The sequence below is a fragment of the Phycodurus eques genome, chromosome 20, assembly GCF_024500275.1.
Source record: "Phycodurus eques isolate BA_2022a chromosome 20, UOR_Pequ_1.1, whole genome shotgun sequence".
NCBI classification, from domain to species: Eukaryota; Metazoa; Chordata; class Actinopteri; order Syngnathiformes; family Syngnathidae; genus Phycodurus; species Phycodurus eques.
In genome coordinates, this window is record NC_084544.1 from 10,627,103 (window position 1) to 10,649,519 (window position 22,417).

General features: G+C 41.8%; 2 protein-coding genes across 5 annotated transcripts; both read left to right on the forward strand.

Annotated features, from left to right (window-relative positions):
* The first annotated feature begins 580 nt into the window (after nt 1–580).
* dync1li1 (dynein, cytoplasmic 1, light intermediate chain 1) lies at nt 581–8,517 on the forward strand. The gene is made up of 13 exons (XM_061665472.1): nt 581–682; nt 922–995; nt 2,172–2,288; nt 2,392–2,622; nt 3,018–3,172; nt 3,417–3,510; nt 3,856–3,991; nt 4,167–4,278; nt 5,469–5,528; nt 5,624–5,668; nt 5,748–5,835; nt 5,924–6,046; nt 7,332–8,517. The coding sequence occupies exons 1-13, from the start codon at nt 585–587 to the stop codon at nt 7,448–7,450; spliced, it is 1,452 nt and encodes a 483-aa protein (XP_061521456.1). The 5' UTR covers nt 581–584; the 3' UTR covers nt 7,451–8,517.
* An 835-nt stretch (nt 8,518–9,352) lies between these two features.
* Nucleotides 9,353–19,799, forward strand: LOC133396042 (catenin beta-1-like). 4 transcript variants are annotated; one of them, XM_061665456.1, is made up of 17 exons: nt 9,433–9,527; nt 10,475–10,524; nt 12,521–12,730; nt 12,819–13,069; nt 13,140–13,378; nt 14,795–14,996; nt 15,162–15,306; nt 15,459–15,562; nt 15,654–15,788; nt 15,947–16,150; nt 16,251–16,409; nt 17,465–17,584; nt 17,749–17,899; nt 17,979–18,100; nt 18,216–18,276; nt 18,573–18,768; nt 18,870–19,799. In XM_061665456.1, exons 2-16 carry the CDS (start codon nt 10,512–10,514, stop codon nt 18,761–18,763), a joined length of 2,307 nt encoding a protein of 768 aa, XP_061521440.1. In that variant the 5' UTR covers nt 9,433–9,527; nt 10,475–10,511; the 3' UTR covers nt 18,764–18,768; nt 18,870–19,799. The 4 variants fall into 4 exon arrangements, with proteins under 4 accessions (XP_061521442.1, XP_061521440.1, XP_061521439.1 ...); XM_061665458.1 differs by having other exon boundaries at nt 9,353–9,447; nt 18,573–19,799; XM_061665455.1 differs by having other exon boundaries at nt 18,573–19,799.
* The last annotated feature ends 2,618 nt before the right edge of the window (nt 19,800–22,417 follow it).

Below are 22,417 nucleotides of genomic sequence, written 5' to 3' on the forward strand. Positions count from 1 at the left end.
TTTGCAGGCCACTGATTAAAAGACTGTTGGGAAAAACGTTAATACAATTTCATGAACAAATGTTAAAATGTAAGTTGTAACTGTATTGTAGCGTATGTGCAACAAATCTGGTGAACATACTGCATTTCAACAATTACTTTTGTAATATTTTTTGATTAAACTGTAAAGCGACTTTGTGGACACCCTGTATTAGATTTGCATCTTATTGCAAGTTGGCCTATGTTGTGACGAGCGTGCGTTTTCTGGATATTTAGTTTCCCCCCATTTCGACAAATGCTCATGAGGTGTAATGGGCTTCGTATCATCAAACGATTTGGGCTTATAAGCTTTTATATGAGGACACATGGACACAAGCCCACATAAAAGATAACCAACAGGAACGAACAGACAAATGCTTTCAGGGCACCTCTGTGTGTGTTGGGTCCTATTTGTCACGCTGAAGGTGAGGTCATGTCTTTGTGCGTGCACCCCCACCGCCCCCCACCATCTTTGTGCGGTACGACCACGCCCCGGCCCCACCGTGTAGTGCAATCTCAGTTACATCCGGGCACTCTGCTCGCTTGACAAGTGACAACCCTGCGAAGATGGCGACGACAGGGAGGAGTGCGTTATTATCCTCCACCTTAACTGGATCGAAGACCACGCTGGGGAACCCGGAGGAGGATGACGGCCAGAATTTATGGTGCGTGTGAGCTTTCTTTAAATTCCAGGTCGTCGATAGCGGGTGGGCTTCGAGGTGCTGAAGCTCAAATGTTCCGGCGAGGAGGTTGCTTTGACAGCTAGCAGCCTGCTAACGAGGTTAGCTCAGTACCAGACAGGAAGCTGGTGACAGTGGAACAAGCTAACCTGACTTAGCCTGTCGTGCAATGGAATGAATGAATAATGAATCGTCGTGGGATAATCTGCTTCTTGTGTCTACAGGTCGACCATCCTGAGTGAAGTGTCAACCCATTCAAGATCAAAGCTACCGTCGGGGAAAAATGTCCTGGTTATGGGTGGGTACACGAGATGTGTTATGGAATAACCAGCCAGAAAGCTTACAAGCTGACACGTTACCGCTTTCTATGAGGTGACGGTCCGTTGAGATTGGTGTAATTTAGATTTTTTTTTTTTCGAGCGTGGACTAAACACTGCAAGTCATTGTAGCATGCTAATAGCTGCAATAGAGGTGATGCTGAGGAGAGGATGCGAACCATCTGGGCCCTGAAATGAACATAAACACACTACTGCCGCTGCTATACGCCTGTGTAGATTTAAACCTTTGCCTTGGATAACCAGCGAGTTTATTGACGTCCAGTCTACTTTCAATCAAAAACATTGGTGCTGCACGGACTCCCGCTGTCTGCATGAGTGGATATAGCAACACAACAACAATAAAGTGTTACGCTTTAAAACCAATACGAATGCAGACAATGAAGCTGTGATGCTTGGATGTGTTTACATTGCATCAATGTTTGTGCATATTTAAAGCAAGGTATTTGTTGTCTGCAGATGTGTATTCAAGAATTTGAAAACATTACTCTGTCATTACAAAACCAAATGTTTGTTGTTTAGGGCTTTAAAAAAAAGTAATAATTGTGCTAACAATTGTTCAAGAAAGAAATCAGTGACATAACTAATCAGGGAAAAATACCAGACATAACAAAATATTCTGTATTGTATTTTTAAATAGGAAAAGATTGGAAAAATAGACAGGGTGGGTAAAAAGTAACAATATTAAAATAGCAACGGGACAAGTGGCCGCCATCTTTGTGGAATTAAAAAAAAAAAAAAAAAAAAAAACATGGAATAAGCATGTCTGTAAAGTACATTGAGTTACCTTGTGTATGAAATGCGCTATGTGAATAAATTTGTTTTGCTTTGCTTTGCTTCGAATGGTGGTAAAATCTTCCATAACAAATGAATTAACTTATCCTATTCTACTGCTCTTACGAATTCATTCTCATTTGCAATATTTAAGACAAGTTTTTAGGACAAGGAACTTCACAGTAATTCTGACGTGTTGACTTGGAGAACTTTTCACCTGCCCTGTACATGTATGATTTGAAAACGCAAGATATAAAACATACAGTAAATAATATGCCTAAATAAATGAGTCTTTTACTGCTTTTGAAGAGCCAGCTCTTACTACAAAAGGAAGTGCATTCTAATGTATGTGCAATTGTGTTTAGGGGAAGTTGGCTCGGGGAAGACCACCTTGGTTGCCAAGTTACAAGGAGTTGAAGAGTACATGAAAGGGCGAGGTCTAGAATATCTCTACATCAATGTACATGATGACGACATCGACGGTATCTCGCACTATTTCACTTTTGCAATTTATTTTTATTCCTTCAAAATGTATGGTTGTGTTGGGGTTCTCCCCCCCCTCTAATTTTGGTGTTATCTGTTTAGACCACACGAGGTGTAACGTATGGGTATTAGACGGAGACCTTTACCACAAAGGTCTACAGGGAGTAGCCGTACCGGTGGACGCGATCAGCAACACGTTACTGCTGATAGCGGTTGACATGTCGCGGCCGTGGAATGCGCTGGACTCTCTCCAGAAGTGGGCGGCGGTCGCGAGGGAACACGTCGACAAACTGCGGGTCCCCCCAGAAACACTCCGGGAGCTCGAGCTTAAACGTGAGTCGTACTGCCTGAAGACAACTGAACATATTTTTCTTCCATTGGCACATATTCCATCCTCCTCGTGCTTGTGAAATTTTAGACTGCATATACCAATAGTTTGTCTATATGTGCCGTGTGATTGGCTGGTGACCAGTCCTGGTTGTACCCCGCCTCTCACCCAAATTCAGCTGGGATAGGCTCCAGCTCACCTGCGACCCTAATAAAGACGAGCGGTACAGAAATTGGATGGATAGATATTCTGGGAGTTGACAGACTTCAATCTTTTGAAGAAGTTTGCAGGAAGTAGCCTGGCAGACCGAGAACACACAGAATAGGAGCTAGTGTTCAACGTGTGAGCTATGAAATGCTGAAGATAGAATATTTTAACTACATACATGTTGTCTGTGCAGTTGTAAAACAGTTTCAGGAATACACAGAGCCTGGTAGTGGGGAGGATGGGACCCCACAGAGGAGAGCTGATGAGGAGGAGTGTGTCTTGCTGCCATTAGGAGACAACACACTCACACACAATCTGGGCATACCAATGGTAGTGGTCTGCACTAAGGTACATGCACTTACCAAGTGGCTGTAAATGTAGTTAATTTAATGCCACACAGTGTGGACCTGTGTGTTTGGTTATATAGTATGATGATGCATTCATTAAGTCAGAATCTGGGTCTTTTGTTCTTATTGTAAGCGCTTAGTGTTTTAAAAAAAAAAAAAAAAAAAAGCTTGCATCTCAGTGCAGATCAGTGCTGATTTGTCACACATTGCCCTCCATCTGACACCGACTTGTCTGTCCTCCCCAGTGTGATGCCATTAGCACATTGGAAAAGGAGCATGACTACAGAGACGAACACCTGGACTTTATTCAGTCTCACATCAGACAGTTCTGTCAACATTGTATCCTTCATAACATCAAGGTTGTTCCTTTATTCCCCACAAACCCCCTCCCAAAGCTGTTTAACTTTTAATATGGTGGTTCAGTGCATAATGTTATCAAGTTTAATTAAATGTGAAGTTCATTAAAGCATAATGTAAAATAAGAGGCATGATCATTTTATGCTTAACTGCAACAGACCTACTTATAAATTAGTTCCAGAACAATGTTCACAATTCATGTGCTTAAACAGTGAAAACTGGCACAAAATTACCTTTTGTTCAAATTTAAAAATAGTTTGTAAATTGTTTCCCCCCCATCATGCTTTCAATTATAATGTTGACAAACAACCTTGACAGAGGTGTCAGATGGAGCATCTCTCATTTATACATCAGTGAAGGAGATGAAGAACCTCGATGTGCTATATAAATATCTGGTCCACAGACTTTATGGCTTTCCATTCCACTGCCCTGCACAAGTGGTAGAAAGAGATGCAGTCTTCATGTAAGTGTGTTTATTGTTGTGTAATCTAAATCCAGCCTTATTGACTGCTTGAGGTTGTCCCTAACATTCATATCTCTGCATTTATTTTAGTTTCTTGGTGTGTAATTGGTTTTATGTAATGATCATGAAATACCATTGTATGTCATGTTTTTAAACCCACCGTCCCCCATATCAGTCCCTCAGGTTGGGACAACGAAAAGAAGATTGCAATACTTCACGAGAACTTCCAGACAGTAAAGACAGATGACGGGTTTGAGGATGTAATCGTCAAACCACCAGTCAGAAAGGTATTGACCTTATCCAAATAAAATCCCATAAGAAAAAAAATCTTGAAAGGGTGCTAAAAATGCTATGATTTTGTATAATTGCATATTCAAGGGTTGGATAAAAGCGGTTGAATTTTGGATACATTTTATTAATTTACAAGAGATTTCAGATTGAATATTCTTCTTATTACAGTAGATGGAAAACTGCCGTGCCTAAACCTGTACCTAAGAATTATAAGTTTGTCCCTCTTCATTTAGGAAACAGAAAGTAGTTGGAGCTTATCGCAACTGCTAGGTGCAAAAACATACACACGGATCGAGAAAGTGATAATATTTAAGGTGTACTGGTGGTGTGAATTTGAGTGCGAATGGTTCTTTGTCTCTATGTGCCCTGTGATTGGCTGGCGACCGGTTCAGGGTGTACCCTGCCTCCCGCCCAAAGATAGCTGGCATAGGCTCCAGCAGCCCGCAACCCTAGTGAGGAGAAGCGGTAAAGAAAATGGATGGATGGATGGTACGGCTGGAAAAAAAATTACAATGTCATGTAAAAAGCTCGGTATTTTTTGTCACTCATTTCAGAAAGGGAAACCAATATACAGATTCATTACACAGAGAAATATTTCAAACCTTTATTTCTTGCTGATGTTGATCACGGCTTTGAAATATTGAAAACCCCAAATTCAGTGTCACAGCAAATTAGAATATTACACACGATAAATAAAAAAATATATTTTAAACAGAAATCTCAGGCTTCTCAGCAGGTGTTGGTATACTGACCTAAATCATCACTGACTGTGGAAACTTCACACTGGACTTCCAAGAATTGCGGACTCTGCGCCTCTACACTCTTCCTCCACACCCTGGGGTCTTGATTTCCGAACGATATGCAAAATTTACTATCATCTAAAATGAGGATTTTGGTCCACTGAGCAACAGTCCTGTTTTTTGTCTCCACATCCCAAGTAAGACACTTCTGACATTGTCTGGTTCAGGAGTGGCTTGACACAAGGAATGTGACATTTGTAACCCATGTCTAGGATTCATTGTTGCGTAGGGGCTCTTGATGTGCTGACTTCAGCATCAGTCTACTCCTGTCGCTCTTCCAAATTCTTGAATGGAATTTGCTTGACCATCCTCTTAAGGCTGTGGTTATCCCTTTTGCTAGTGCAACTTTTAGTGCAGTTTGAAACCGTTTTCGTATGTCTCATCAGATTGTCCATGAAAAGGAGATTCAAGCCGAAGATGACCAAGTGTTTCTGGTAAAATTGCAGGTGAGCAAAGATTTAAATTGTAAATGTGTTGTTGTTTGGTTACATTATATGTGCTAACATTAACATTATGATGTATATTTTACTCTTTACTGTAGTCTTTGCTCGCCAAACAGCCTGCTGTTACTGTAGGGCGACCAGTGGTAAGAGTACTTCATTTTTCCTTTCTGGGTCTGACCCACAAAAAGTTCATGACTGTGAGCGAAACTGTTTCGTGCATAGGACACGACAACAAGAGCACCCACCGGTTCACCGCGGACGAGCAACCGTTCTGCGGCCGCCAACGTTGCCAATGCCATGCCACAATCAGGTATGCGTGTCATGTTCCAATGTAGAAATGTGCCACCAGGATTGAGGTGTTTGGTGTTTTTACATGGTTTAATCTCTGTTTTCTGCAGGTCAAACCAGTGAGGGGGTCTTGGCCAACTTCTTCAACAGTCTTCTGACAAAGAAAACAGGGACAGGAGGAGCAGGAACGCCAGGGGCTGGGAACAACACTCCAGGGACAGTACGCAAGTCGGGTAAGAACATTCACACACTTGTGGTTTCGGTGACGTTTAGTTTATATGATCGAAAAGTGAGCATTCAGTCCTCCCACAATCCTCAGTCATTGGTCATCCCGGCCTCTTTTTGATTTGACTTTTCACTTCTCTCTCCCAATCCCTAATATTTTGCAACATTATCACACTTCTGTTCTCCGTGCATCTATCACACAATAGAATCGTGAAAAATGGCCCCTAATTTTTTTAACCACATCTTAGTCTTTGTTGTCCAATCTCCCTGTTAACATCCTTCACAACTTGTGTATGTGCGTGCCCCAGTCAGAGGATGCTGGCCCCGATAAGGTGTGTGTGAGCAGCAAATTCTCTGATTATTGTTTCTCGCATATTTGTTCTTATTTTCTTATAATCCTGTTTTCTTGCTGAACCTTTTATCACCATCCAAGCATGAAAGATCAAACCAGAGCTGCACCCATTTTATGAGCAATACTGAAACCAATATTTGCATAAGAACTTGGAGCTTTAGCATATTAGATTTAAAAAAAAAAAAAAAAGTTAGTTTTAAAATATAAGCAACATCTTTCATTTTTTTAGAGCATGTTGCATTGCATTTGTTGTATATTTACTTGTGCCACACACAGTTCACATGATTCCAATTATGGCTGGCTTACATGGTCACTAAAGCATCTTTAAAAAAAATTAAATAAAAAATACAGCACTTTAAAATTGTAGTCTTGTTGAAATGTTGACGTATATGAAACAAACAAAAAATCCCATATTAATCCAGAATATGGATAATTAACTGGTAATTTGCAAACACTTACACTTTCCATTTCCATTATTATTATTTTTTTTATTAGTTGTGGTCAGAGGCAATATTGGTGCATTATTATTTTGTTAAAGTGCAAAGTGATTATGTAATAAACAGTACACAAGTATAAAAGGATTGCATTATAAAGTATAAAATACAATTAACAAGGTCCAGTTTGTGGTTATATTATACATTATATCACATCTATGCAAAGGATTTGACCTTTACTTCAAACGCCAGTTTACGAAAGAAGTAAAACATTTTACAATCATCATCTTGATGTCTAACATGATTTGCAGGGTATTGCTGTTGTATATTCCATCCAGCCCTATTTTAAAACATGTGTAATTGTGTCCCCTGCAGCTTAATGATTTGGACACGTTATGTTAATCATTGCACTGACTGATAATGTGATTCTGCATGCTTGAAAGAAAGAAGAGGTGACGTTTCTCTGTAGCAAATGTAATGACTTGTGTTTCACTGCTACGGCTACAGGCTCGAAATTGGGCCTGAGCGATGTACAGGCAGAGCTAGACCGCATAGCCAACCGAGAGACTGACTTGGACTTGCCCAATGCCAACGAGACCCCCACCACCGATGGCCAACACACATGAAGACCAACACACTTTGTTCACCCTGTTGTTCTTCTCTCCTCCACCTTAATCACCCTCTGCCTCTTTTGCCCTCCCTCCCTCTGCTCTGACACATGGATATGCAAGGGAAAAAAGGGGGAAGTAGGGGAAAAGAAAAGGTGGACACTGAATTTTTTTCTTCCTGTTATCTTTCACTCTCCATGTGAAGACTTGTCTCCTCTCTTCATACCCTCTTCCAAAACCTACCCTCCAACCTTCCAACCCCACCTACCTCTCTTACCTGGCTGTTACACCGGGGGGAGGACGTGTCACTGTAAATGCAAGAATGGTTACATGGGTATGAGGGACCAATGTGGGGGTGAAGGCTGGAATTGTGTTTGAAAATATTCATTGCAAGACTCGTGGTGAAGATGTATATCCATCCATTAATTGTGATGGTTCTGTTCGTGTTTTTTTAATGGTAGAAACTGCTGAATGATGTTGAAGAAACTGCACTTAGATTATAGGGTTCGGCCAGTGACTTAGGCAGAGGAAGCGATTGAGAACAAAAATCATTGCCTGGAACAATAGTGGGGTTTTTTTGTTTGTTGTTTTTAAAAAGGGAGAAGCATACCTATGTATGTATGTATGTATAAGAGAGACTGAAACAGAACATTAAGGACATAAGTGCAACCTACTTGTATATGTTGGATGAGTTATATTTACAAACCAAAAAACAAAACCATGACTATGCTCTCTACACTACACTCTTTGAAATACACTACACTACACCACACCACAAATCATGGACAACAAAATATTAGACTTAAGTCTAGCATGGCGCACATTTTGACATTTGACCAAACTCCCTTCATGATAGTCACACAGGAACTGCAAAAGGTGGGTGAGCTTTACCCGTACAGAATGATGCACCAGTGATTCCACAGGCAGGGTGGTGGGTGGCCAGGGGGTGTCAGCATGGTTAGGGTCACATCAAGAATGTACAGTCATCGTCTTGCTGATTGGTCCTGTTATTTCAGAGCTCTGTGTTGGCGTTTGTATAATCAGATCCGTTCAGCAGTCAAATAAAAGGTATTTATTCGCATTCATTCATCCGGTGTCTTTTATGTTATCGAGTAATGCTGTTCATTTGAATTTGAGGAAGAAAAATGACTAATGATTTTTATTAAACAATAACGTGCTGCAATTTACTCCCCAAAAAATGAAGACTATTGCTGCTATAAAGTGTGTTTTGAATGACACTGCTGTTTTTGTCATGAAGAATGTTTTTGTTATTAATTGGAGCAAGTGCATCAGAGAGGTTGTAATGACAACTGAATAAGACAAATATATTACCTATTACAGCATCCTAGTGGTCTTTGACTAATCTACAATACAAATATCTCTTATTATAGTTTTCTCTACTGAATGACTGACATGCAACTTTTCATGGACCTATATTCTTGAGAATATTACAAAGTCACACACCAGTTGGCAAATACACATATGCTACCTTACACCTACAGTTAAAAATAACCAGGGTTCTTTCACCACCAAGTCACAAAAGTTTCTTTCATTGAATTAGAAAATTGGGTAATTTTCCACTTGTATCGCTGTCGATGGGGTTTTGACAACCAAGTTTTATATATATATATATATATATATAATATTGTCCTGTATGTACTCTAAATGACATGGACTTAATTATGTCATTAATGAGTCACATTCCATTCTAATGAGTGCACCCCGCCCTCTTCAACCGCCCCAGCAACCACGTCTTTCAGTGGTGTTTGTCAAAGACTATACCTTAAAAATATTTTTTAAATTAGCGACATCTCTTAATTGCATAATGATTTGAAGGCGATAACTTTAACGGCGCACTATTTTTCCGATTGCGGCAGAATACTTACATTTTCGTCTCTCGCCATCTTGTTGCTCTGTCGTGCAAGCGGAAGCACTATCTTTGGCGGAGGAAGAGCGGGTGTGGTTCGGACTTGCTCGGCTGATTCACTTAGCAGCCCTTCAAATTTTCACCCAAGGTAAAGGATTCCTCCTCCCCTCTCCCCCCCCCCCCCCCCGCCCCACCCGACAGGAATAACGGAGGTGCCCCTGGATTCTGGTATGGATATTTGCTTGGTATAATTCGCATATAACGTATTTGCACCGTGTCACTTTGCCGTTTCTGGGAGAAAATCCTCTTTGACTAGGGAGGGGGCTCCGGTGAGGTTTTCAGATTTTTGGCTGGCAGCACGGCAGGTTTAGTATGGTGGCGCCCGGATCTACTTTTCTGACGTCCTGGGTAGCTAAGCTAAGAAAATTGCCAATAATTCCCGTTTGCAAATCACGTTTGCAATACTTGACTCGTTTTACATTAGTAACACTTCATATTAGTTTTACTTGAAGAGACCGCCTCTATTATTTGACACTGAAGCTTCCAGTAGTGTTTGTTTACGTCTGCTAGTTACCCTGCTGGCGGTTAGCACATTCGAGGTAAGCGGCGGAGCTAATGAGAATTACCGTAACGCCATTAATGGCAATCAAAAATGGTCGCACATTTCAAAGCGCGGTGTGCTTGGCTAACTTCTTTGTTGGGGTTTGTTTAGGTTTTCTGTTACGTGTGTAGTCCGTCCCCACCTTGAGAGGTGGAGTCATGGAAGCAAAAGCGGGGCGGAGGAGGTAGTTTCTCATCGGAAACCCAGGCAGGCAAGGCAGCTAGGTCGGAACTTGGCCGTGGTACGGGGGAGGGGGAGAAATATGCCTTTGAAGTGCTTTGCCGCTGAATGGTGAATTGTGCTACTTCGGGCCTGGAAATACCCACCGCTTTACTTCCTCGGCTGTAGGTGGAGACTCGGCATCCCACCCTCCACCCCCCTCGGTTACTTTAGCGAGCAAAACAGTCGTTTAAAGTGGTGGGACCTGGCGCAGGTAAATTGGTGCAAAGGGCAGTGGTTTTCCAACCGAGAAACTCCTGCGAACGGGTGTAACTTAACCAAGTAGAACGCAGTGTCGATCGAATGCTTGTTTTTATTTCCTCTGTGTGACTGATCTTTTTCCCCCCCTACGCAGACCTAGCTGCTGTGCAGGCCGAGGGCAGGCGAGAACAATGGCTACCCACTGTAAGTTTTGAAAAACAGACAGAATGTTCTTATACCTTTTAAGAATGTCACCTTTTTTTTCAGACAGACAAGTACTTACAGTAACAACTTGTCATTACTGGCATAACACCCAAATGCATCTTTTTCTAACAGTCTTGCCAGACAAGTTTAACTTAAATATATCCTGAAATTATTATTATAGAATTAGAAATCTGACAAGATTTCCCAAAAATTATGGTCTGTGAAAATGCTTAGTGTGGTTGGACTAGCCACTTCAACCGTACTACAACGCACCAAGAATTTCGAAAATCAGATAAAGACTTCTGAAGGAATTGAGGTTGGTTTTTTTTGCTTTGGGGGGGGGGGGGAAATCACCTTTTGGGGCCTGCTTTTTGTGTGTCCCCTGTTTTAAAAAAAAAAAAAAATAAAATTAATAAAATAAATTTGGTCAGAAAAATCCACCTTCAAATAAAACAGTGTCAATTTAATTTTTTTCATCAATGTATGTGCTCAACCCTTTCATTTCTTCTGCGACTCGGGGAACCCCTTCTCCAATTGGCTGACAAGTTGTGGTTAAAAATATCCACCAATAAGCTTGTACGGGCTGAAATTCCAAGGGGTTCTCCATATCGACGTGTCAAAATTACCGTGACATTTCAAACAGTGTCACTCGCCCTAAAACGCAACTTAAATATTGCAAATGGAAGATTCGTGAGAAGAGCGGTGTGGGTGTAGATTAGGTCATGTACTTTAATAATCTATTTATTTATTTTGGTGAATTTATATGTTATGGAGAAATTTAGAAGCAATTGACATGTCCTTCCATGTTTTTTTTTTTTTTTTTTTTAGAAAATTCCACAAAGATTGCATCCATTTGTCACATAGCTACTACAATAATATGGCAGGACAACTGAAGTGTTACTTTATCGCATCATCGCTTCTCTTTACCCTGGACTTTGTTAAGAAAAAAAAAAAGTAAGGATCAGTTATCTAATTAACGGCAGAGCGATCAATAAAAGCTTTGATTTAATGAGGCATTTTCAGTTTCACTGTACAGGTCCTTGTACATACTTGCATATCTTAATCTTTGAGATTATGTAGATATGTTACTGTCAAGATCAACCAGGTTGCCTCTGGGGCCCGACCTCCTCCGCCGCAGCTTCATGACGGGAACGCAGCCAAACACGAGCAGAGTGAAAGGGGTTATTAACGAGATAACATACAGCAGTGAGAGATGCTGATAAAGGAGACCTATAATAAAGCCAGCCGAGTGACATGGCCAAACGCCACTGACCAATTCAAGTCGTGTGGCGCTCTATGTGTGGTTTTGTAACTAGCTTTCATGAGTTGCTGGGCATCTGCAACTAGTTTTGCTGCGATTCTAAATCTTCAATCGCAAGTGAATGGCGCCACAACAGCTATATGATTATATGAGGGGTACCAAGCAAGATTGAGCGTGCCACCACAAAGCTGTAGTTAGATAATGTAAAAAAAAAAAAAAAACAGCTAAACTTGATAATTAGATTTTTAAAAAGTAAAGCGTTATAAAGATTCTTTCTGCCGCCAAAGTGGATGCACAAAGGTTTATGATTATGTGGTCAATGATGAGACTCAGACTCAGCAGGCTGTCAAATATGTCCGGCTGCATCCTGGAGAAATTTTCAAAGGAAGCCTAATCACTGGTCACCACCATCTGTAAACATTCTGTCAAGATTGAAAAATGCCCCTTTATCATTATGAAAACATATGATGCTCTAATCACACTCTTCTTTCATCTCTTTATAATCTGTGACGATAAATAATAGCTACAGCAGCCAGAGCAATCTGCTTTTTCCTTCTATGTGGTTCAATAAAATAATATAGGTGGTGCTTCAAAATCTCCCCCCCTCCACCCAAAAAAAGAATGCCAGGGGTCACATCACAACAGTGAATTGCTTGCAACTGTCCAAGTTCAGCCATGTTGCAAGATTTGCAGCTGTCTTAAGGCAGCAATAACACATTTTCTTATTTTCTTTAGCTGATTTGATGGAGCTGGACATGGCAATGGGAGACAGTAAGGCTGCAGTGAGCCAGTGGCAGCAGCAGTCTTACCTGGACTCAGGCATTCAGTCTGGAGTCACCACCACAGCACCATCTTTGAGCGGCAAAGGAAACCCTGATATTGAAGAGGATGATCCAACTTTGTATGACTGGGAGTTCAACCAGCCCTTCACTCCTGAGGCCACAGGTATTGATCACCATAAAACATTTAGCGCAAACTTTGTCCTAATAGGTTGTTGTCATCACTTTGTTGTAATGATGTTTTGCTACCGCAGACATCGAAGGCTATGCCATGACTCGTGCCCAGCGGGTGCGTGCAGCCATGTTCCCTGAAACGTTGGAGGAAGGCATCCAGATTCCACCAACACAGCTTGATGCCGCTCATCCCACTGCAGTGCAGCGCCTGGCGGAACCCTCTCAGATGCTGAAGCATGCTGTGGTCAACCTCATTAACTACCAAGATGATGCTGAGCTGGCCACTCGTGCCATCCCCGAGCTTACGAAACTGCTCAACGATGAGGACCAGGTAAGTAGAAACAGACTAGCCACAACAACAAAAACTCTACTATCATCGTTTACCATTACCTTCCCTCCAGGTTGTGGTGAACAAGGCAGCCGTAATGGTGCACCAGTTGTCAAAGAAGGAGGCCTCTCGCCACGCTCTGATGCGTTCGCCACAGATGGTTTCAGCAGTCGTCAGAGCAATGCAAAATACTGGTGATGTGGAAACTGCTCGCTGCTCTGCTGGAACCTTGCACAACCTTTCCCACCACCGAGAGGGCCTCCTTGCCATTTTCAAGTCTGGAGGGATCCCTGCCCTGGTTAAGATGCTTGGGTAGGTAACTAATGGAGGTGTCATGCAACTGCATTTTGGCCCCAAACTTATTTCCTGAGGCGGATAAATAGCCACATAGCAAGAGAAACCCTTACGCTACAGTATTTCCCCCAAACAGCGGTTAGTTCGCACCCCCACTGTATTGCAGATTTTTCTTTTTTAATTTTTTGGTGGTTTTACAGTTAATATATGTTAAAATTCTCTATGACCTGACAGTAGAATATTAATAAAATGAGCTTTTGAAAGAATTACCCCTCTCTGGCCCATCTAATGCCTCAAATTTTATTGTAATATTATTTTAAAACTTGGCACGGAGGGACAAGAATAGCCAATCAGAGTGTAGTGACAGGAGACGTGACCGACTAGTCAGTCAATCATTTCGGGGACAGGGTCTGAAATGAGGCTACTTTCAAATATTGGTAGCAGTTAGAAATCTGCTTTAACTTACTGTAATTCCTTCACATTTGGGGAAAGGGAGCCACAGATGTGATACACTGGGAGAACAATACAACTCAAACACAGTGAGCGCACTCATGTAAGAGCTGATGTTTGCCACAGCTCACACCCAGACACTCAGAAGCAGACTCACTGATGTCACACGCCAGCCAACCAGGCGCCGCCTCTTAAAAACACAGGACATTATATGTACACCATTTTGTATACATGTTATGCAGTTTGCAATTTGCATTTTTTTCTAATATGTTTGAAATGTGTTTCGTAGTGTTGTTGTTGTTTTTTTATATAAGTAACCTCTCGCCCGAAGATAGCTGTGATGGGCGCCAGCACGCCCGCGACCCTAGTGAGGATAAGCGGTAAAGAAAATGGATGGATGGAATTTTAAATGTTTAAATTTGGTGGGAAGGGGGAAGTTAGAAAACAAATATATGGTCTCGCTATTGCAGAGTTTCACCTATTACAGGTAGTTCTGGAACAAATCCCCCGCAATTAACGGGTTCACTGTATACACAAATTATAATCCATATCGCTGTGTGTGTGGATTTCATAAGTAGAACAGTCATTAGTGCTTTTGTTAAAGAAATGCAGCTAAGTGCAAGCTCTGAGGAGGAGAACCATCTGGCACAGTTCATTGGTCATTTCGGCTCCAAACTGGGCCAAACTAATCTAAATGGAAATGCAGTTGGAAGATAGCAGCTCAGCAGAAGGCTTTTGGTGTATAAGTGTGTGGGGCAATCATCACAAGCATGCAGTGTGCTGTGTGCCCCAGAAATGCACTTCAGTACAGGCTCTGTGTCTGTGTATTTGATTAATGTTATTAAATGTCACCAAATATAATCTTATCCATTATTTCACAATTAACATGCTTAATTCCTAATAGTTCAATGCACCTAGAAAAAGAACACTGGCCATTTGAATCTTATGTATATTATATGTAATAGTTTATGAACTGTCTTTCAGTTCACCAGTGGACAGTGTGTTGTTCTACGCCATCACCACGCTCCATAACCTCCTGTTGCACCAGGAAGGAGCCAAGATGGCCGTTCGCCTGGCTGGAGGACTGCAGAAGATGGTGGCTCTGTTGTCCAACACTAACGTCAAGTTCCTCGCCATCACAACGGACTGCCTGCAGATTCTTGCTTATGGCAACCAGGAAAGCAAGGTATTGTATACAATGTTTTTTTTGTGTGGATTTGATTAGTTTGTTTTACGTGTACTATTACAGACTCTGTAAGAGATTGGTAACTTATTCAAAAACAACCTGAAGCATTGACAAGATGTCAGAGTAGTTTGAGATCATTTAAATGTAAATCTGTCTTTGTTGCAGTTGATAATTCTAGCCAGTGGTGGTCCCCAAGCTCTGGTCAACATCATGAGGACCTTCACATATGAGAAACTCTTATGGACCACAAGCAGAGTGCTCAAGGTCCTCTCTGTTTGCTCCAGCAACAAACCTGCAATAGTCGAAGCTGGTAAGTTCATCCTCCAGGTGGAAAAATACAAACCAAATACAGAGGCAAATTTTGTCCAGTTTTTCAGGTTTCAGAGTTGTAGTTTGCTACTACAATATAGATGGTATGCTGTATAATAAATACAATTGTGTTGATTGCTTTTCTGTGTGTAGGAGGGATGCAGGCCTTGGGACTCCATCTGACTGACCCTAGCCAGCGTTTGGTCCAAAACTGCCTCTGGACTCTGAGGAACCTTTCAGATGCTGCCACTAAGCAGGTACAACACATTTAGTCTTCCTTAGAGGCTATTTTCTCATCAGTAATAGGATTGACAAAATGTGATGTAAATGTGATTCAACTTCTTCCAGGAGGGAATGGAGGGTCTTCTGGGCACCCTGGTCCAGCTGCTGGGAAGCGATGACATCAACGTTGTTACGTGTGCGGCTGGCATCCTCTCCAACCTGACCTGCAACAACTACAGTAACAAACTTATGGTCTGCCAGGTATATGACTTTTTCTTGTTAATTTATTTCACTTGCATATTTCCTTACCTGTAACACCTATCCAGTGTTTTTCAACCTTAGAAAAAATGAAAAAAATATCTCACAGTACTGGTTGGGAATCACTGACCTAACCTACCAAATGTTGTGACCCTTATCAGGTTGGAGGTATTGAGGCCCTTGTGAGGACAGTACTCAGGGCAGGCGACAGAGAGGACATCACAGAGCCGGCTGTCTGTGCACTGCGCCACCTTACCTCCCGCCACCAGGATGCCGAGATGGCCCAGAATGCTGTGCGCCTTCATTACGGCCTTCCTGTTGTTGTCAAACTACTGCACCCCCCGTCTCATTGGCCACTAATCAAGGTCTTGTACCTTTTAACTCATAACCAGCTTCACACCCCCCACAACCAGTTTTAATTCAGATTAAAAAAAAATAGCTTTTTTTACCCCCCTCTGCAACTAGGCTACAGTTGGTCTGATTCGCAACCTGGCCCTTTGCCCGGCCAATCACAGCGCTCTTCGAGAGCAGGGAGCCATTCCACGCCTGGTCCAGTTGCTTGTCAGGGCTCACCAGGACACCCAGAGGCGCACCAGCATGGGAGGAAACCAGCAGCAGTTTGTGGTGTGTAACCAGGCCTGCAAAAAGAGCATTATTTATTGTGCAGTAGGGCAGCTGGACGATATGACCTTAAAATATCTGACCCCCCCCCACCAATAATATGATTTCTGATTTTAATATTTTTTTCCCCACTTTGCTTATACAAAAAGCGAGTGACAGTATTCCACTTTTGTTTCCCCCATCTCTGAGATTTGCTTATTTTTTCCTGATACCAACAGAGCTCTCAAGCATTTTTCCGTGCAATTTTTCCACAACCTTAACTTCCACAGAGGGGGCTGTTGTTCACTTCATTCAAGCAGAGCACACCACCTTTAATTGGCATGTGCTTGTGTAGAATGTGTGGATGGTGACCTCAAGTGGACTAATAAAATACCTGCACCTCTCTAAAGTTCCACATATTGGCATTGAATTTCATAGATGAAACTTACATTGAATATTTGAAAGTACTTCGCAGCTTTCATTTATTACTGGAGTTTTCTGGAACATAACCCCTGCGATAAATGAGGGTTTACTGTAAACACGAGCCTTAGATATATGTTCAACAACCTAACATCATAAAATGAGCCATCAAACTGCTTTGCTTGGCTGGTGCATATGCCGGTTGCCAGCTCTCTCATGGTCTTTTCTCTGGTCGTACAGGTGAGGCAAGCTAAGCTCTGCAAAATATTTGCAGCTTGGTAGCACATACCTCAGGTCAAACATTTCCACCATTCTGATAAAACACTGCTTTTGCAACTTCTACTGTAAATGGGCACTATAACTTCAGACAATGTTCGGCGTGAGTACCTCTGATTGCCTACAATGTGAAAATTATTCTGCACGTGTCTGTTACCTAGTGGGAGTTAAAGTTTCTCTATGTTCGCAGCCATGTAGGTGGAAGTAGTATGTCAGTGTGGATGTGATTTGAACTACAAAAGCACCCAAAAAATAAAATGATAAAAAACAAGTTGTCCTGACAAATTTGAATGACTAGATAAAATCGATCAATCGTCCAGCCCATGTGTTCAAACTCTTTGCAAGGTTTGCTTAAACCCCCCCCCGTGTGATCCCATATACAGGAAGGTGTGCGTATGGAAGAAATAGTGGAAGGTTGCACAGGAGCACTGCACATCCTTGCACGGGACATCCACAACAGAATTGTCATCAGAGGACTTAACACCATTCCACTCTTTGTGCAGGTGAATTAAAAATCAAACTACAGAGATTCACATGGCATTCGTTAGTGGATGTATTCGATAATAGTAGTAAGTTGGAATGTTCAAGTATTCTGTATTCCATGCTATTGAATTCCTCCTGTGCACTTGTCATTCACGATCTACGAATCTGTTCCGGTCCTGTCCAGTTGCTGTATTCCCCAGTGGAGAACATCCAGCGTGTGGCTGCCGGCGTGTTGTGCGAGCTGGCTCAGGACAAGGAGGCGGCAGAGGCGATCGAAGCCGAGGGAGCCACCGCACCGCTCACTGAGCTGCTGCACTCTCGTAACGAGGGTGTTGGTAAGTGGATTTGCTCCCATGTGAACGGAGAAACTTCTTGTGGGTCAAATTGTCACTTAGCTCCTCCTCCTCCCTACAGCCACCTATGCCGCAGCCGTACTGTTCCGCATGTCTGAAGATAAGCCCCAGGACTACAAGAAACGTCTGTCAGTGGAGCTCACCAGCTCTTTGTTCAGAACTGAGCCCTTGGCCTGGAATGAGGTGCATACAAAATCTGTGTACACGTCATGTTATTTTACACAGTTTTTCTAATGTGTTGAAGCCAAATTAGGACTCAGGTGTGCTGGTTCATGCACAATCTTTTTTATTTTTTCAGACTGGAGATCTTGGACTGGATATGGGGGCTCAGGGAGACCCTCTAGCTTACAGGCAGGATGGTGAGCGCGCTCTCTTACAGTACTTTGTACTTTCTCTCATTTAACACATACAATGGTACCTTGACTTGTTGTGCCCCGACCTAAGAGTTTTTACAAGACACACATACATCATGTCGCTCGATCGATTTTATTTATTTCTCGACATACAAATAAATGTAGTTTTGAGCTCGGTCATGGAAAGCTTTGTATCTCGAGAATGTCATTTCTGTGTAAATGCAACCATTTGCAGACTTAACAGATGATCCTGATGTTTTTTTTTTTTTTTTTTTGTCCCCCGCCCCTTCCCCCTATTGCAGATGGAGCATACCGGGCCTATCCCGGAGGCTACGGTCAAGACACCCTACTGGACCCCATGATAGAGGGGGCAGACTACCACGCCGACGCTCTGCCCGACCTGGGCCACCACACCGATCCCCTTCCAGACCTCGGTCACAGCCAGGACCTGATGGACAGCAACCAGCTGGCCTGGTTTGACACCGACCTGTAGGATTGGTGAGCGTCACTTCCACCAAATTCTTAACCGTCCACTTTATAGCTTTAAAAGCAATATCAACGGCAACACTGTTGAAATGTTGTCCTGTGCTCTTTTGCAGTTGTTTTGATAGAGCCTGCATTGTGATTGGCCTGTAACCTGTATTGTCTGAAGCAGCATTTTGATTGGCTGTGTAAAGTTGTGAAGGTATAGGAAGGAACAAGGGGTGTTGGAAAGTGCCTGACACCAGAAAATAAAGAAGATGGTTGCCATGTGAATGTTTTAGTAAGTTGAGAAGCGAGGCGGTTGGGTGGGTGGTGGATGAAAGGGGCTCGAATTAACTACAATGGATGTGACATCACAAGATGGATGTCTTGGGGCAGGTTACCTGTTTGGTTGAGTGCACACGAGTTGGACTTAAAGTTGGTAACATGTTTTAGCCTTGCCTGTATTATCCTGTTTCAGTTCTACTTTTTGTATTCTATTTTTTTATTTTTTTTGTATTATTCATTCTGTCATGGTACTGACCCAGCTTGCCTTCACACTAGCCATCTTAATTTTGTCTTCAGTGCTAATCATCTTTTTTTTTTTTTTTTTTTTTTTTTTTTTTTTTTTTTACACAAACGTATATTACATGTAGTGTTAAGTTATAGTGATACTATACAATGTTTCTTTGGTTTTTGGCAGAATGTGTAGAACACTAATAATCAGTTGTACTCTGACTTAAAATGTAACTGTGTAGTTTTTTTTTATAATCAAAAATGGAGGATGAAACATTCTAAATATGTGCTTCTTTAAGCATAAACTGTCAGTGTCACATGTTCTAAAGAGATCAAATTGTGGGATTTGTTGGGGATAAATCTAGAGAAAAGTTTTATATACATTCACCTGGTAGGTTACTATTTTGTATGCTATCATTGGGTGTCTGATAGAAAATTGGTTGCCGCTATCAAAAGGTAGCCAGGTTGACGAACAAGTTGAGAGTTCTGCTGTTTCTTTTGGAGACGAGGTTGTGACACGGCTGAACAATAAAGTCATTTTATTTCATTTAGTCTCTGTCCTTCCATCTGTCGTTATTTTAAGAGGCTCTTGTCACTTCCTCTTAGTAGGTACCACAACTTAGTTTTAGCTTTTGAAACTGAATTGGATTGTTGCCGACTGCAAATGTGCTGTATTATTATTATTATTATTATTTTTTTAAAAGGTCTTTGGATGGAGGAATAAAGACAAATACAATATGAAATATAATTATTCCTCAGGTTTATCCTCATAAAAAAAAAAAAAATTCCAACTCATCTTAATTATTTAAAAGAGTGTTCAATGTGTTAAAAGCTTGGTGATGTAATGTCCTTTTTAGGTCAGTAGGTGGCCGTAAGTGACTGACTTTCCAAACGTCTAAAATGGTCAAATTGCCCCGATTAGACGAGGATGGGAACTTTGGGCCACATAAATTATATATTTTTTAACAACATTTTAAATTAATATTTAGAATTCTTTTTTTTTTTTTTTTTTTTAAACTGGTGTTTATATATATTTTTTTCAATGTAATTTACACCTGGGGGTGGGCATCCAAACAAATTTTCCTGGGCAAGTGTTGTTTGTTGAGGATAAGTTGTCAAGGTTGGAAAACTTCCATCTGACTTTCTCAGCAACATTACAGTGGCATTAACCCATCTGTTAGCTTTGTTTCTTAGGACCAGCGGTAATGTTCCTGGGTCAGTTTGAACCAGTTTAATCCGCCATAAATGTCAGAAACTCGACCAATGCTCCAATTACCTTCACCAATAACATTTCTGGGTCACTTTTACCCTCCTCACATTTTATTATCCAATAGTGTCTGAAACAAAACAACAATAAAATCCCAATCAACATTGTTTGTATCTCAACTACTCACTGTTTCAATGAATAGTTTTATATTTGATGACACATAAGCCACGCTTTTGATTTTTTTTTTTTTCTTCTTTAAAATGGATCAGTTGGGCCAGCAAACGTAACAGGAGGGGTCAGAGTAAAGCCTCTCTGCATTGCATCCACCCTCGTCACTTTGGATGACCTCTTCTTCTCCCCATCCAGCCTGTGCCACTTGTACAGATGACAGCATGGCAATGATGCCCAGTAGCTGATGTCGCCATCCAGGCCAAGGCATTGTTTCATCCCTTGAATGAAACACTTCCTTCTCGCATCACAAGGGCCACTTTCTTTTCATCTTTATCAATAAAGGCCACATTTTTATCTGCTTGGAGACTTTGCCAGTGGTGCATTGGATCTTCGCTGATTCCATATGGACGTTTGGCAGAGAGGCCTCAACAGCGCTTAGGTACAATACTCTGATTTGTTGATAATATCACGTGTCAAAGCAGACATCTCGGAGGCACTGCAGTGTGAGGAGGGGAATAACCACACAGTCTGACTTCCTTTACTATAAATATCAGATTTTCCAACATAAAAGTAGATGAGAGCCAGTTTAGATCTATATTTTTTGTTGGCCACTAAGCACACACTAAAGCAAATAAAGTGTGTCTACTTCATATTTTTTGCTAAATGGTTTCGTCGTTTTCATTTTGGCAAAAAATCTGTACCACAATAGGGAATTTTCTTCACTTTAATATTTGAGTTATTAAAAGCATTTATTGTCACCAAATTGGGACCGAGCCCTGCCCCGAAAATCTGCAATTGATGCCCCCTGAGGTTTGTAATTGCCTATAGATGCTATAAGATTGCAGCAAAGCACTACTTTTATCTAAACGAAACTCCTCAACTTCAACTTAGTTCTTTGGCACCCAGATGCCACGAAATGATGCAAGGTAATACAGTGGTGCCTTGAGATGTCAGTTTATTTCGTTCAGTGACAACGCTCGTAACTCCAATCACGTATCTCAAATCATCCCTTTTTAAAAAATCCCCTAAATCCAGAAAATGTTCCAAACTCATATCGTGAATGTTACTTTTCGTTTGGGGGGGGGGGGGGGGGGGCCTTCAGGCCTAGCGACACCACTGTTGCGAAGTGAGTTCAATTCACTGCCACCATACAGTGCTCGTAGTCTTAAATTTTGCTCATAAGTCAAAGCTTGTATCTCAAGGCACTCCTGTACAACCAAGTCTCCCATGTGTTTGGATCCTGTAGGAACAAGAAAATTCTTTTCTCCCTCTCCAGTGGCAGATATTCTCCGGGTGGGTGTCTCGGTGGACAGCCACATTCCTGCCAGGGTTCAAAGATATCTGGCGTGTGTATGTCCCACAGCACTCGTGCATGGGCACCATTGTTTGACCCCCCCTTGTGACGCTCCTCCTCCTCCACCTTCCCGCCCAGGGATCAAATCTGAGTCTCTGTTGTGTGCGTGAGGACACGAGCAGTATGTGGTCGACCCACTCTCGGCATTCCTGCGCCCTGCCTCTGAGAGGCCAGTGGGACTGACACAAGGAGTGCTGTGTACTGTGTGACATGAGTGAACAAACACGGCGAACCATATTTTCACTGTTTGGACTGGAAACTCAACAGCAATCTATGATTTTGTTACTATATGGTTACTGTTATACTGGTTACTGTTAAAAGATTATTGCATACTGTGTTGTGAAGAAGCATGTGCACAGCCAATGAAGTGAGAGAAAGGAACCGATATACAGTGGTGCCTTGAGGTACAAGTGACACGACTAGTTTGTAGTTTTTCA